This window comes from Melanerpes formicivorus, unplaced genomic scaffold (genome assembly GCF_026170545.1).
Source record: "Melanerpes formicivorus ecotype bairdi unplaced genomic scaffold, bMelFor1.0.p_v2 SCAF_87, whole genome shotgun sequence".
NCBI classification, from domain to species: domain Eukaryota; kingdom Metazoa; phylum Chordata; class Aves; order Piciformes; family Picidae; genus Melanerpes; species Melanerpes formicivorus.
In genome coordinates this window covers 2,033,993-2,047,483 of record NW_027142439.1, presented here as the reverse complement: position 1 = coordinate 2,047,483, position 13,491 = coordinate 2,033,993, and the positions used below count along the sequence as shown (strand labels likewise).

The 13,491-nt window shown below is 47.4% G+C and overlaps 1 protein-coding gene across 3 annotated transcripts in view; it reads right to left on the bottom strand.

Annotated features, from left to right (window-relative positions):
• Positions 1-13,491, bottom strand: part of ZC3H13 (zinc finger CCCH-type containing 13) — a 69,675-nt gene that overhangs the window by 8,699 nt on the left and 47,485 nt on the right. For 2 of the 3 annotated variants that reach the window (XM_068165250.1, XM_068165248.1), the window contains exons 9-14: positions 12,269-12,451; positions 11,594-12,143; positions 10,772-10,875; positions 7,204-8,223; positions 5,048-5,575; positions 229-384 (exon numbers count right to left, since the gene is read on the bottom strand). In XM_068165250.1, the coding sequence (XP_068021351.1) occupies positions 229-384; positions 5,048-5,575; positions 7,204-8,223; positions 10,772-10,875; positions 11,594-12,143; positions 12,269-12,451 (2,541 nt within the window). The remainder of the gene's footprint in view (positions 1-228; positions 385-5,047; positions 5,576-7,203; positions 8,224-10,771; positions 10,876-11,593; positions 12,144-12,268; positions 12,452-13,491) is intronic. The other variant, XM_068165249.1, reaches the window with a different exon arrangement.

Below are 13,491 nucleotides of genomic sequence, written 5' to 3'. Positions count from 1 at the left end.
AGGATAGGATAATAGAATAGAAGAATGGAATAGAAGAATAGAATAGAATAGAATAGAATAGACCAGACCAGGTTGGAAGAGACCTTCAATATCATCATGTCCAACCCTTCAAATACTGAGGAGCAGACTGCATGCCTAATTGAGAAATACTGTCAACATCACAACAGCCTTACAGGCAAGCTGACCTAACTTTTAAATGCAAATAATAATAAGGGGGTTTTGTTATACTTTTACCAGGCATCTTCTCATCCTCCTGCTGATCCTCACGTTTCTCAGCATCTCCTGCCAGAATCTCATCCAGTTCATCGTCACTGATCGGCTCATATTCCCCGGCACCGGATCCCAGGGACTGGACCTCGTCAACCTTTGCTTCATCTTCTCCTCCTGCAGAGACAGAAACACACTGCAGCTTTAAAGCACTCAGCCTTGTTTTCTAAACATGCTTTAAGCAGCCTGAAAACAGAAGAGGTTCAGCAAGTGAAACTGTTAATCTTTGTGGACAAGTGCATTCCATCTGAAAACGGGTACTGACTGTAGGAAACAAAGATCCTATTTCTCCCATACACAATGCTGCAGCTGGAATTGTACACCTCTTGGACTCTTTGTTTTTTGGGTGCAGTATTGGTTGAACTGCACACAGAAAGATGTATCTGGAAGAAACATGTGTAGAGTATTGGATATGTAGCTTTAAGTGTGGTGGGCTACGTCCATCCTGAAAACAGAAGGGGAGGGCTTGTGAGAGTTTTTGCCCTCCCTGGAGAAACTGACTTGGTCTGTTCCACTCCCCCCCACCACCACCTCCCCAGCCCCTGTCCAGCAGGGGTATAAAAATCCCCCAGGGATCAGTGCTGGGCCCCATCCTCTTTAACATCTCCATTGATGATCTGGATGAGGGGGTTCAGTCAGTAGCATGAGCAAATTTGCAGATGACACCAAGTTAGGAGCAGATGTTGGTCAGTTAGATGGCTCAAGGATTCTGCAGAGGGACATCAACCGACTGGACAAAGATGGGCAGAGTCCAACAGGATGGCATTCAACAAGTCCAAGTGCCAGGTGCTGCACTTTGGCCATGGCAACCCCATGCAGTGCTACAGGCTGGGGTCAGAGTGGCTAGAGAGCAGCCAGGCAGAGAGGGACCTGGGGGTGCTGACTGATAGCTGCCTAAACATGAGCCAGCAGTGTGCCCAGGTGGCCAAGAAGGCCAACGGCATCCTGGCCTGCATCAGGAAGAGTGTGGCCAGCAGGAGCAGGGAGGTCATTGTGCCCCTGGACTCAGCACTGTTTAGGCTGCACCTTGAGTCCTGTGTCCAGTTCTGGGCCCCTCAGTTTAGGAAGGACATTGAGACACTTGAAGGTGTCCAGAGAAGGGCAACAAGGCTGGGGAGAGGCCTTGAGCACAGCCCTGTGAGGAGAGGCTGAGGGAGCTGGGATTGCTTAGCCTGGAGAGGAGGCTCAGGGGTGACCTCACTGCTCTCTACAACTACCTGAAGGGAGGTTGTAGACAGGCAGAGGTTGGCCTCTTCTCCCAGGCAGCCAGCACCAGAACAAGAGGACACAGTCTCAAGCTGTACCAGGGGAGGTTTAGGCTGGGTGTTAGGAAGAAATTCCTAACAGAAAGAGAGATTGCCCATTGGAATGTGCTGCCCAGGGAGGTGGTGGAGTCACCATCACTGGAGGTGTTTAGGAAGAGACTGGATGGGGTGCTTGTTGCCATGGTTTAATTGATTAGATGGTGTTGGGTGATAGGCTGGACTTGATGATCTCAAAGGTATTTTCCAAACTGGTCTATTCTATTCTATTCTATTCTATTCTATTCTATTCTATTCTATTCTATTCTATTCTATTCTATTCTATTCTATTCTATTCTATTCTATTCTATTCTTTCTTATGGTAATTTTCAGAGAATTTAGAGCACAGCCTTTGAAAAATACACAAAAGAACACACATTAAAACACAAGAAGTCTTCTGAAAGGCTAAACCTAAGAACACATTTAACATTCAGAGTCTGTTCAGTTACAGGTCCCCTCTTGAAGACAGGTAAGGTGCCTAGGAATAGCCTTTCATCAACTCTTTTCTGAAGTGAACACATTGTACTCTCAGACCTAGTGCATCATTCTTTCTCCTACCTGAAAAATCACTGAATTCTGTCCATTACAGCAAGACAGAGCAGACTTTCCTCATGCTCACTCCAACTCCTGGCTAATTCTTCCACTCCACTGATAATCCCCCTAAATGGAATTCTTTCAGTTGCATCAGTAAATCCTCCTGACCACTTTGTGAATAATTGGGTAGGAGATGTAAGCAATAAATATGCCTCATCGTGCTCTCCAGACATTTGATTTAATTGCCCAAGTTTACAGTGAATGCTACAGATAATTCTTATTAAGAATGCATGTATGATGAGACAATGCCTTGTTATCTTACATAAAACTACAAAAGCTTAATTAGTTTCTTTCTGCTGCTGCAGAGTGTGGGTGTCAGGCTTTACTCTCCCCAAACATGAAAAGACTCCAAACCCTACAATGCCTTTTTGACTCTCAGCAATCCTCTCCAGCAATCAGCAAGAAAACCCCAGCTTACTGAACTGTAACAGCGAGGTGGTGGAGTCACCATCACTGGAGGTGTTTAGGAAGAGGCTGGATGGGGTGCTTGGTGCCATGGTTTAGTTCAGTATTCAGTATCACTAAAGTTGGAAGAGACCTCAAAGATCATCGTTGATGAGATGGTGTTGGGTGACAGGTTGGACTCCGTGATCTCAAAGGTCTTTTCCAACCTGGTTAATTCTATTCCTATTCTATGCTATGCCATGCTATTCTATGCTATGCCATCCCATTCCTATTCCATGCTATTCCATGCCATTCCTATTCTATTCCACTCCATTCCCATTCCATTCCATTCCATTCTATTCCCATTCCATTCCTATTCTATTCCTTTCCATTCCTATTCCATTCCATTCCTTTCCATTTCTATTCCATCCCATTCCTATTCCATACTATTCCATGCCATTCCTATTCTATTCCACTCCATTCCTATTCCATTCCACTCCATTCCTATTCTATTCCATGCCATTCCTATTCTATTCCATTCCATTCAATTCCTATTCCATTCCATTCCTATTCTATTCCTAGTCCATTCCATTCCTATTCTATTCCTATTCCACTCCTATTCTATTCCATTCCTTTCCATTCCTATTCCATTCCCGTTCAATTCCAATTCCATGCTATTCCATGCCATTCCTATTCTATTCCATTCAATTCCTATTCCATTCCATTCCTATTCTATTCCTATTCCATTCCATTCCTATTCTATTCCATTCCTTTCCATTCCTACTCCATTCCATTCCTATTCTATTCCATTCCTTTCCATTCCTACTCCATTCCTTTCCATTCCTATTCCATCCCATTCCTATTCCATGCTATTCCATGCCATTCCTATTCTATTCCTATTCCATTCCTATTCTATTCCATTCCTTTCCATTCCATTCCTTTCTATTCCTATTCCATCCCATTCCTATTCCATTCCTATTCCATCCCATCCCTACTCCATCCCATCCCAACACATCACCACTTACTCTACATTTAGACTCTTGCTTCTTTTACATTGTTGGTATAAGTTAAAATTCCTTCCCAAACTCCCCATCCATGCAAAGCTCAAGCCACCTAATAATCCATGTGAGATCTCAAGAGAGTTTGTCAGCACTGGCCCCATGCTTACTTTATTTATTAATCCTAAACATGTTTTCCCTAGGACCATTAGGGCAAGCAAAGTGAAGCCACCTTTAATAAGACTGCCTGAGGAAAGTAAGTTCTGGACTGGTGTACCAAGCCATACTTATGCTTCACCTAACAAATCAGACAATCATGTCCGTGGTAAATAGGCTCTGTAGAAGAAAAAGCCCAAAGAACTGTTCCAAATCAACACTAATTTTTCTTTCCACTCATTAGCTGTCACTTGCAAATGAAGGAATAGATCACAGTATCACAGTATCACTAAGGTTGGAAGAGGCCTCGAGGATCATCGAGTCCAACCTGTCACCACAGACCTCATGACTAAACCATGGCACCAAGTGCCACATCCAATCCCCTCTTGAACGCCTCCAGGGATGGTGACTCCACCACCTCCCTGGGCAGCACATTCCAATGACGAACAACTCTCTCAGTGAAGAGCTTTCTCCTCACCTCCAGCCTAAACCTCCCCTGGTGCAGCTTGAGACTGTGTCCCCTTGTTCTGGTGCTGGTTGCCTGGGAGAAGAGACCAACCCCCACCTGCCTACAACCTCCCTTCAGGTAGCTGTAGACAGCAAGAAGGTCTCACCTGAGCCTCCTCTTCTCCAGGCTAAACAACCCCAGCTCCCTCAGCCTCTCCTCACAGGGCTTGTGTTCAAGGCCTCTCCCCAGCCTTGTTGCCCTTCTCTGGACACATTCAAGTGTCTCAATGTCCTTCTTAAATTGAGGGGCCCAGAACTGGACACAGGACTCAGGGTGTGGCCTAACCAATGCAGAGTCCAGGGGCAAAATGACTTCCCTGCTCCTGCTGGCCACACTATTCCTGATGCAGGCCAGGATGCCATTGGCCTTCTTGGCCACCTGGGCACACTCCTGGCTTGTGTTCAGCCATCTGTTAACCACTACCCCCAGGTCCCTCTCTGTTTGGGAGCTCTCCAGCCACTCTGTCCCCAGCCTGTAGCTCTGCATGGGGTTGCCGTGGCCAAAGTGCAGCATCTTACAATGACAGAACAAGGTAAGCAAATGCTGGTGTTACTCTTTAGCAAACTGCCTATGCAGAGAAGGCACACCCTGGTGAAATTATGCCTCAGATCATTTGTGCCTCTTTGCCTCAAGACTTCTTTAGCAATCAACCAATAACACTACATGATTCGCAAAGATGCTCATCAGATGTCTCTTACTGGGTCTGCTTCCACAGTAGAGGAATTGAAGCCTGTAAGCCTTTCAGCAGGAAAATGTTCTAATGTAACTGAGTTCAGCACTATAATAAAGAGAAAGAATCAAGTATTTGTTAGCCCAGGCTCTTGCCCAGGACATCTCACCTTCTACACTCTCCACCTTCTCGGCCTCGTGTCCATCTTCAAAACTCTGCAGAGGTCCTAAATCTTTGTCTGTCCTTTCCTTCTCCGAAGCTGCTGAATCCCGACAACCGCCATCAAATTCCTTGTCGTGATCTCTGTCCAGTTTCGCTTCACTGTGTTTTGTTGATTCCTTCTGAGAGGGAATGTCAAGAGTCCTGTCTCTCTCTCTCTCAGCCGCATCAGGTAGCTGTCTGTCTCTCTCTCTGTCCAGCTCCCGTCTTTTCTCCCTCTCCCTCTCCCTCTCCCTTTCCCTCTCTCGTTCTCGGAGTCTCTCTCGCTCCCTGCTCCTCGGCCAGTCTTTGTCAACGTCTCGGTCCCAGTCTCTCTGCCTTCCCTCTCGCCTCTCTCTTTCTCTTTCGCGATCGTGCTCATGTCGATCTCGCTCTTGAAGCCTTTCCCTGCTATCAAAGGAGCCAGATCTGGAATGGACCTGACGGTCTGACTCAGGAGAGCTTCTTCTTGAGCTGTGGCTTCTCGAATCTTGACGATCTGAATAACAACATTTGAAACAGATGCGTGACTACAGAGCGTGGAAATGGAAACCCATTGCACCAGACCAAGGTATGAAAACGTACTTTTGAAAAGCATCAGCTTGACAATCACTTCACATTGCCCATAGATTCAACCTCACTGAAAAACACCAGCAATTTCTTCCACTCCCCCCCAGAAAAAAGATTTTCAGTGGCAAGTTTCTACTAAGGCAGAAGCCAAATTGAAGGAACAGCGTTTTAACGCAGAAATTTAGGTCAGGGAAGAAAGAAAACAAAACAAAACAAAACAATACCAGCAATCACCTCAAAGTTCATAGAATCATAAAATCAGTAAGGTTGGAAAAGACCTCAGAGATCATCAAGTCCAACCCACCACTCAACACCTCAGGACTAACTAAACCATGGCTTCAAGCGTCACATCAAATCCCCTCTTGAACACCTCCAGGGACGGAGACTCCACCACCTCCCTGGGCAGCACATCCCAATGGCCAATTACTCTCTCTGTGACAAACTCTCTCCTCACCTTGAGACTAAACCTCCCCTGGCACAACTTGAGACTGTGTCCTCTTGCTCTGGTGCTGGTTGCCTGGGAGAAGAAACCAATCCCCACCTGTCTACAACCTCCCTTCAGGCAGTTGTAGAGAGCTAGAAGGTCTTCCCTGAGTCTCCTCTTCTCCAGGCTAAACAACCCCAGCTCCCTCAGCCTCTCCTCATAGGGTTTGTGTTCCACACCCCTCATCAGCTTTGTTGCCCTTCTCTGCACATCTTCCAGCAACTCAACATCATTCCTGCTTTTCCTTTTCTGCCATGGTTTAGTTGATTAGATGGTATCACAGTATCACTAAGGTTGGAAGAGATCTCGAGGATCATCGAGTCCAACCTGTCACCACAGACCTCATGACTAGACCATGGCACTAAGTGCCATGTCCAATCTCCCCCTGAACACCTCCAGGGAGGGTGACTCCACCACCTCCCTGGGCAGCACATCCCAATGATAAACGACTCGCTCGGTGAAGAACTTCCTCCTCACCTCGAGCCTAAACCTCCCCTGGCACAGCTTGAGACTGTGTTCTCTTGTTCTGGTGCTGGTTGCCTGGGAGAAGAGACCAACCCCCTCCTGGCCAGAACCTCCCTTCAGGGAGTTGCAGAGAGCAAGAAGGTCTCCCCTAAGCCTCCTCTTCTCCAGGCTAAACAACCCCAGCTCCCTTAGCCTCTCCTCAGAGAGCTTGTGTTCAACACCCCTCACCAGCTTTCCCTTCTCTACACTCATTCCAGCAACTCAACATCTTTCCTGCCTTTCCTTTCCTGCTGTGGTTTAGTTGATTAGATGGTGTTGGGTGATAGGTTGGACTTGATGATCTCGAAGGTCTTTTCCAACCTGGTTAATTCAATTCTGCTCTACCTGCAGGAACCCAAATCAAGGATCTGCTTTTCATGTATGATAACTGTCTGCAAGAATCTTAATTCACTCTAGTTTTACACTGAACAGCAGGAGGCAACTCTGTTTCTTTTCATGCCAATTACAAATGAAAAGAGCATACAGCCAGGTGAGAATGAGTTCAGATTCCTATGTTTGCCTTTTCAGACAGAACCATAGGTCAGTCTCACTAAAATGCATCTTATTACCTGAAGATGTGCTGCGACTGGGTTCCCCTCGTTTCAGCTGATCAATCCTGGACTTCCGTTCTCCAGTGATTTCCAAGCTTTTCTTCTCTCTTTCCCTGTCCCTATCTCTGTCTCTGGAGCTACTGTGCAGGATCCTCCTCTTTCCAGTCTGGTCATCTCCACTGCGATGAGCTGAGTCATTGGAAGGAGATCTAAGTCTGCTCGAAGCATGGCTCCGATTGCTACCAAGGCTGCTGCTGCGCTTCTGATCCACAGGTTTACGGTGCGGTCCGTCTTCTATAGTAACATGAGGGGTTTCCACTTTCTCTCCCCTTGTTCTGTGGCTCTTCCTATGAGAATCCTCAGTGGTTCTCTCTGGAACGACAATGTCACCACGTTCAGGAACATCCTCATCCGACCAGTCACTGAATGTTGTATCTTCTCTTTTCTGGGGGACTTCTGCCACGGCTTTCTCAGGAGGGGCTTCGACCAGTTCCTCTTTTGTTACAGGAGGGGTTCTTGGACCTTTCTTCTTTTTATGATGTGGAACAATTTCTTCATCAGAAACTTCAGAATCGCCCCTGGATCTCTTCCGCTTTTTCTCTACATTCTTCTTTTTCTGACCCTTCTTGGGTGAAAAGACCTGACTCTCCTCAGCCAGCGATTCATTAGCATACCTTTCCACCCCACTGTCATCATCTTTCTTCTTCTTTGTGGCCTTTTTCTGTACCTTAGACTTCTTCTTGCTGTCGTCATGCATTCTATCAGAAGCATCTCTTTCTTCAGAGGGACGGTGCCCGATGCTTTCCTGACCTCTGGATCGCGAACTTTCGGAAGCATCTGTTTGGTCTCTCTGCTTATCTGCTGAAGAAATCCTCTCTTTGAACTCTGCTTCTTCATAACGTCGGGAGCTCTCCTTTCTGTCTGATTTTCGCTCCTCTTCTTTCCAGCGACTCTGCCGCTCCTCTGTAGCGTGAGAGGGGCTCAGTGACCGGGAGTCCTGTGGTCGCACAACCTGGCTCAGAAGTCTATGCTTGTCATCTACAAAATGGGGAAAAAAAAGATGTATTTGTATTATTCAGGAAGAAGAATGAGTGAGCATCTGGTATCTTACTGTGAGAGGCTAAATCTTGTCTCTCTGGATGTGACTCAACAAAGATAACATCACCTTTGCTGCTTGCCCAGACAGTCACTGATGTATATTGGCCAGATGCCACTGGATAACGACTCTCTGGAATGTGCATAGACAAGATCATTCCTACCCATCAGCTTCCCAGGAAAGGGAGGGTGGTGCAAAGGACAATTAATTCACCACCTGGACACATACCTAAAAAAATTGTATAAAAGGTCTGAGCAACTACTGGCTTGGCAGAAGGAAAAGACCTGGGCAATGCCACCCTGAAGAAAAACAAAGAGAATACCAGGAACCCTCTCTCCATGCCCTAAGTTCCGCCTGCTGCAACTCATAGAGCTAAAGAGGCTGCTCAGAGAAGGACTTGGACTTGGACTGTGGGATCTCTCCCTCCCCTCCTCCAGTGGAGGACAGCACAGCCAACAAGGATAACATCTCCTCCATGCCAAAGCTGCAGCAGCCTTCCTCCACAGACCCAACACCTCCTCCACACCAAAGCGGCAGCAGCCTTCCTCCACAGAACAAAACTGTTTTGGGGGTGAGTGGTGGGGTAATATAATTCCTTTCCACTTCTCTCTCCCTCTTCTCTATTTTCTCTCTCTCTCTTTCTCCTTCTGACCCATCCACTTTATTCCGTTAATAAGTAGCCTCACTGTTGATATTTTGGCTTTGTTTGTGCCTCTAATTTCACAACATGGCAATATTCAAAAGAACTGAGGCTCTTTCCCTCTCTGGACCGAGACACACATGCCATAAAGTGTCAATTAAGACATGTAATTCATTATTACAGTTACATTTCTTAAGCTTTTGGGTTTTTTTTTTTGCTGCAGCAGGCAATTTCCATTTGGGTAAACATGCATCTTAAACAACAGATGTGGAAATCACTATCACCTGGCAGGTGCAACACATAGTGACAAAATCAAGAACAAAGGCAAATATGAGGTTCAACATGAGGTTCAACAAGACCAAGTGCAGGGTCCTGCATCTGGGTTGAGGCAATCCCAGGCACAAATGCAGGCTGGGCAGTGACTGGCTGGAAAGCAGCCCTGAGGAGAGAGACTTGGGGGTGCTGGGGGAGGAGAAGCTCAACAGGAGCTCTCAGTGTGCACTTCAAGCCCACAAAGCCAATCAGATCCTGGGCTGCATCAGGAGAAGTGTGGCCAGCAGGGCAAGGGAGGTGATTCTCCCCCTCTACTCAGCTCTGCTGAGACCCCACCTGGAGTACTGTGTCCAGTTCTGGAGCCCCTATTCCAAGAGGGATCTGGAGGTGCTGGAAGGTGTCCAGAGAAGGGCCACAAGGATGAGCAGAGGGCTGGAGCACCTCTCCTGTGAGGACAGACTGAAGGAGTTGGGGCTGTTCAGTCTGGAGAACAGAAGGCTCCAAGGTGACCTCATTGTGGCCTTCCAGTATCTGAAGGGGGCCTCCAAGAAGGCTGGGGAGGGACTTCTCAGGCTCTGAGGTAGTGATAGGACTAGGGGGAATGGAATGAAGCTGGAGGTGGGGAGATTGAGGCTGGAGGTGAGGAGGAAGTTCTTCCCCATGAGAGTGGTGAAGCCCTGGAATGGGTTGTCCAGGGAGGTGGTTGAGGCCCCATCCCTGGAGGTGTTTAAGCCCAGGCTGGATGAGGCTTTGGCCAGGCTGATGTAGTGTGGGGTGTCCCTGCCCATGGCAGGGGGGTTGGAACTAGATGATCCTTGTGGTCCCTTCCAACCCTGACTGATACTATGATACTATGAAATATATAGCTTATGAAAAATGCTGTTGCTCAAAAATAAGGGGCAGAGGTGTGGAGGGTTAACATCCATTCTGAAAACAAAAACACAACAGGGTGGAGGGCTTGTGGGTGCTTTGCCCTCCCTGAAGGGCGTTTTCCCCCTGGGAAACTGACTCTGTTCCACTCCCCACTCCCCGCCCAGCTAGGGTATAAAAAGCAGGGCATTGCAGCTATTAGGTCTCCTTTTGGCTCCTGCCTCTCCTGGATGAGAGCTACTGCGGTTGCTTTCCTGCTCCTCTGCCACGTGGTCAGGCCTGATCCTTCTCCCTGCTGCCTCTGCACCTCTTCAGAGAGAGACTGGTTTTGTATTATTCTTCTTTGTCCCTCTCCCATCCATCTTTGATCCTTGCCCTTGTGAACCTTACCTGTTATATATATATATATTTTGTTTAAAGAAAACTCTTTACCTCTCTACTTCCAAGCCAACTCCAAATTATTGTTTGGTGGATTTGCTCCTTCCTTTTTTGACCCCTTTCAGCTGGGAGGGAGGAGGAGGGAGTGGGGGAGAGATTCTCAGCCTTGCCCCCATCTGAGCTCTTCACTCCCAGTTAAGGCTTAAACCACCACAAGAGAACATCTAAACCTTCCCCATGTCTTTTCTGTTTAAGATTGCATGTTATGTTTGTTCCTTAGGCAGAAGGTAAACTGGATCCACCTACACAGAGAGCCCATCACTGCTTACTTTTATCTTCTCCACTGTTGTAAGCATCACTATCAGGGGAGTGCTCACGGCGCCGCTTGGGTGACTGACGAGGACTCGGGCTGCTTTCATTTCTGTGCCGCTTCCTGCAGCAGAAATAGGCATAGTCAAACATCTCCAGGATTCTTTAGAGAAAGCATTTAGTAACTGCATTTATCACCAATACAATTCCTCAAGTTTAAGCACCTCATACAGAAGACAACACATCTAAGAATGTCAGGAAGGTGTTACTCCAAAACTGCCAGTGCGATCAGTTTCCTGACCATACTCCTGAGATTCCTTAAACTAAAGCTCAAACACTCAAGACAGCTACCTTTTTAGTAAAAAAGTATGAAAGTCCATCAAAATAAACTTTTCCCTGGTGGCAATGACCCTTGCAGTGAGCTGACCTCAGGTGACCTAAGCCCCCACCTAGATGATCGCTTACTTCTCCCCACATAAGATGATTTACAGGCAACGAGGCTGGTAAGAGGTCTTGAACACAAGCCCTGTGAGGAGAGGCTGAGGGAGCTGGGGTTGTTTAGCCTGGAGAAGAGGAGGCTCAGTGGAGACCTTGTTGTCTACAACTACCTGAAGGGAGGTTGTAGCCAGGTGGGGGTTGGTCTCTTCTCTCAGGCAACCAGCACTACAACAAGAGGTCTTTTCCAGCCTGGTCGATTCTATGATTGATATCTTACTGTCTGCACCATGAGAATTCTCCCCCAAACCCACACTTCCTAATCCCTCCTTTTCATCTGTGACTGAAATCAACAGCAAAAGACTGCCTCTCTCTTTATTTTGTTCCCTGTTTTCAGTCCCACTCACTTGGATTTTCTTTCCTCATGGACATCTCTTGAGCTTCTTTCTTCTCGGGCGTCGTCCCTCTTATCCCTGCGGTCTTCCCTGCCTTTGTCTTTGTCATCCCAGTCTCTCTGGCGGTCTCTTTCTTTATCCCTGTCTCGCCCCCTCTCCCTTTCTCTTTCCCGCTCTCGATCTCTTTCTCGCTCTCGCTCCCTTTCTCGCTCCTCCCGCTCTCGTTCTCGCTCCTTCTCCCTCTCCCTCTCCCGTTCCCTTTCTCTGTCATGGTCTCGGTCTCGGTCACGGTCTCGATCCCTGTCTTTGTCTCGCTCTCTCTCCCTCTCCCGCTCCCGAGCACGATCCCGCTCCAACTCCCTTTCCTTCTCCCTTTCTCTTTCACGGTCTCTTTCCCTTTCCCTTTCCCTCTCTCGGTCTCTCTCCCTTTCTCTTTCTCTCTCCCGGGCCCTTTCATCTCTCCTATCATCAGACCGATCAACCCTTCGCTCTTCTCTTCTTTCATCCCGCTCGAGGTCATCGCTTCGTCCCTGGTGTCGCACCGGTGAGCTTGCTCTCTGATCTGCAAAGGGAACCAGGTTTGATTACCAAATGCTCAAGGGACACACACACCGCCCCCACTACACTAATCCCAATACACATGCATTCATACATAAACACCTTTCACATACACATGTGGTCCAATACCTCTGTCTCTATTGTCACGCCTGTCCCGATCACTGTGCCTTCTTTCAAAGGAGGAATCCCTTGCTTGTTCTCGACTGTCATACCGATCCCGATCAGGGTAGCTACTCCTTGACTCCCAGCTGTCATGGTAGTTTCCACTACTGCTGTGGCTATCCACCTGAGATCCTCTAGTTCCCCTACTTCCTAATAGAGACAGAGCAACACAAAAAAAATGAGCTTCCACATATAAGGAATACCACTGATAGTTTATATCAACCACAGCAGTAACTTAATAAACTTGAATTAACTGTTCATGGAATAGAATCTGTAGCATCAAACTCTACTTAACCAACAACTCGGTTGTTTTGGTCGAGGCCCCATCCCTGGGGGTGTTTAAGACCAGGCTGGATGAGGCTCTGTCCAGCCTGATCTAGTGTGGGGTGTCCCTGCCCATGGCAGGGGGGTTGGAACTAGATGATCCTTGTGATCCCTTCCAACCCTGAATGAAACTATGAAACTATGAAAACAACTCAAATTTTACATGTTTTCATTGGGAAGTCATTATTTTCAAACTGAAATCTCCAGGCATTCTAAATCACCTTCTGCTGGTCAAAGCATGAGGTCTCCTGGGTAGAAATGCAACAGTCCAAAAGCCAGTTCACAGTTGCTTTGAGCAGGATGTGAGCTTTTAGACAGTAAAGCAGGAGTAAGCAGACAAAGTCAACATCATTTTTCCTATTAAATCTTATGGCATTTCCCTAAAAGTCACAACATGCCTGAAGAAAGCCCAAATTTATTTACTATAGATGATTCAAAGGTGTTAAGTGAAGCTGTTCCACATAGTGCATCAGACATACAAAAACGCTGCCAAAGGCAGAAATCCCAGTGGGTTTTTTTTTGGTCAATCCAGAAGGAACAGGGTGGTGGTGTGGTGGGGAGAAGTGAGTGGGTGTGAAAGATGGTTTTCAAGTAGCTAAGACCAGCAGCTGTTTGTGAAAGAACACAGAAAAACCCCACAACCCTGCTGTCCAGTACTTTGACATCTACTGCCTCCTAAAAATCTGGAGTTGCAGAAACATTAAACAGAAAAGGACATCGAGACACTTGAAGGTGTCCAGAGAAGGGCAACAAGGCTGGGGAGAGGCCTTGAGCACAGCCCCGTGAGGAGAGGCTGAGGGAGCTGGGATTGTTTAGCCTGGAGAAGAGGAGGCTCAGGGGTGACCTCATTGCCCTCTACAACTACC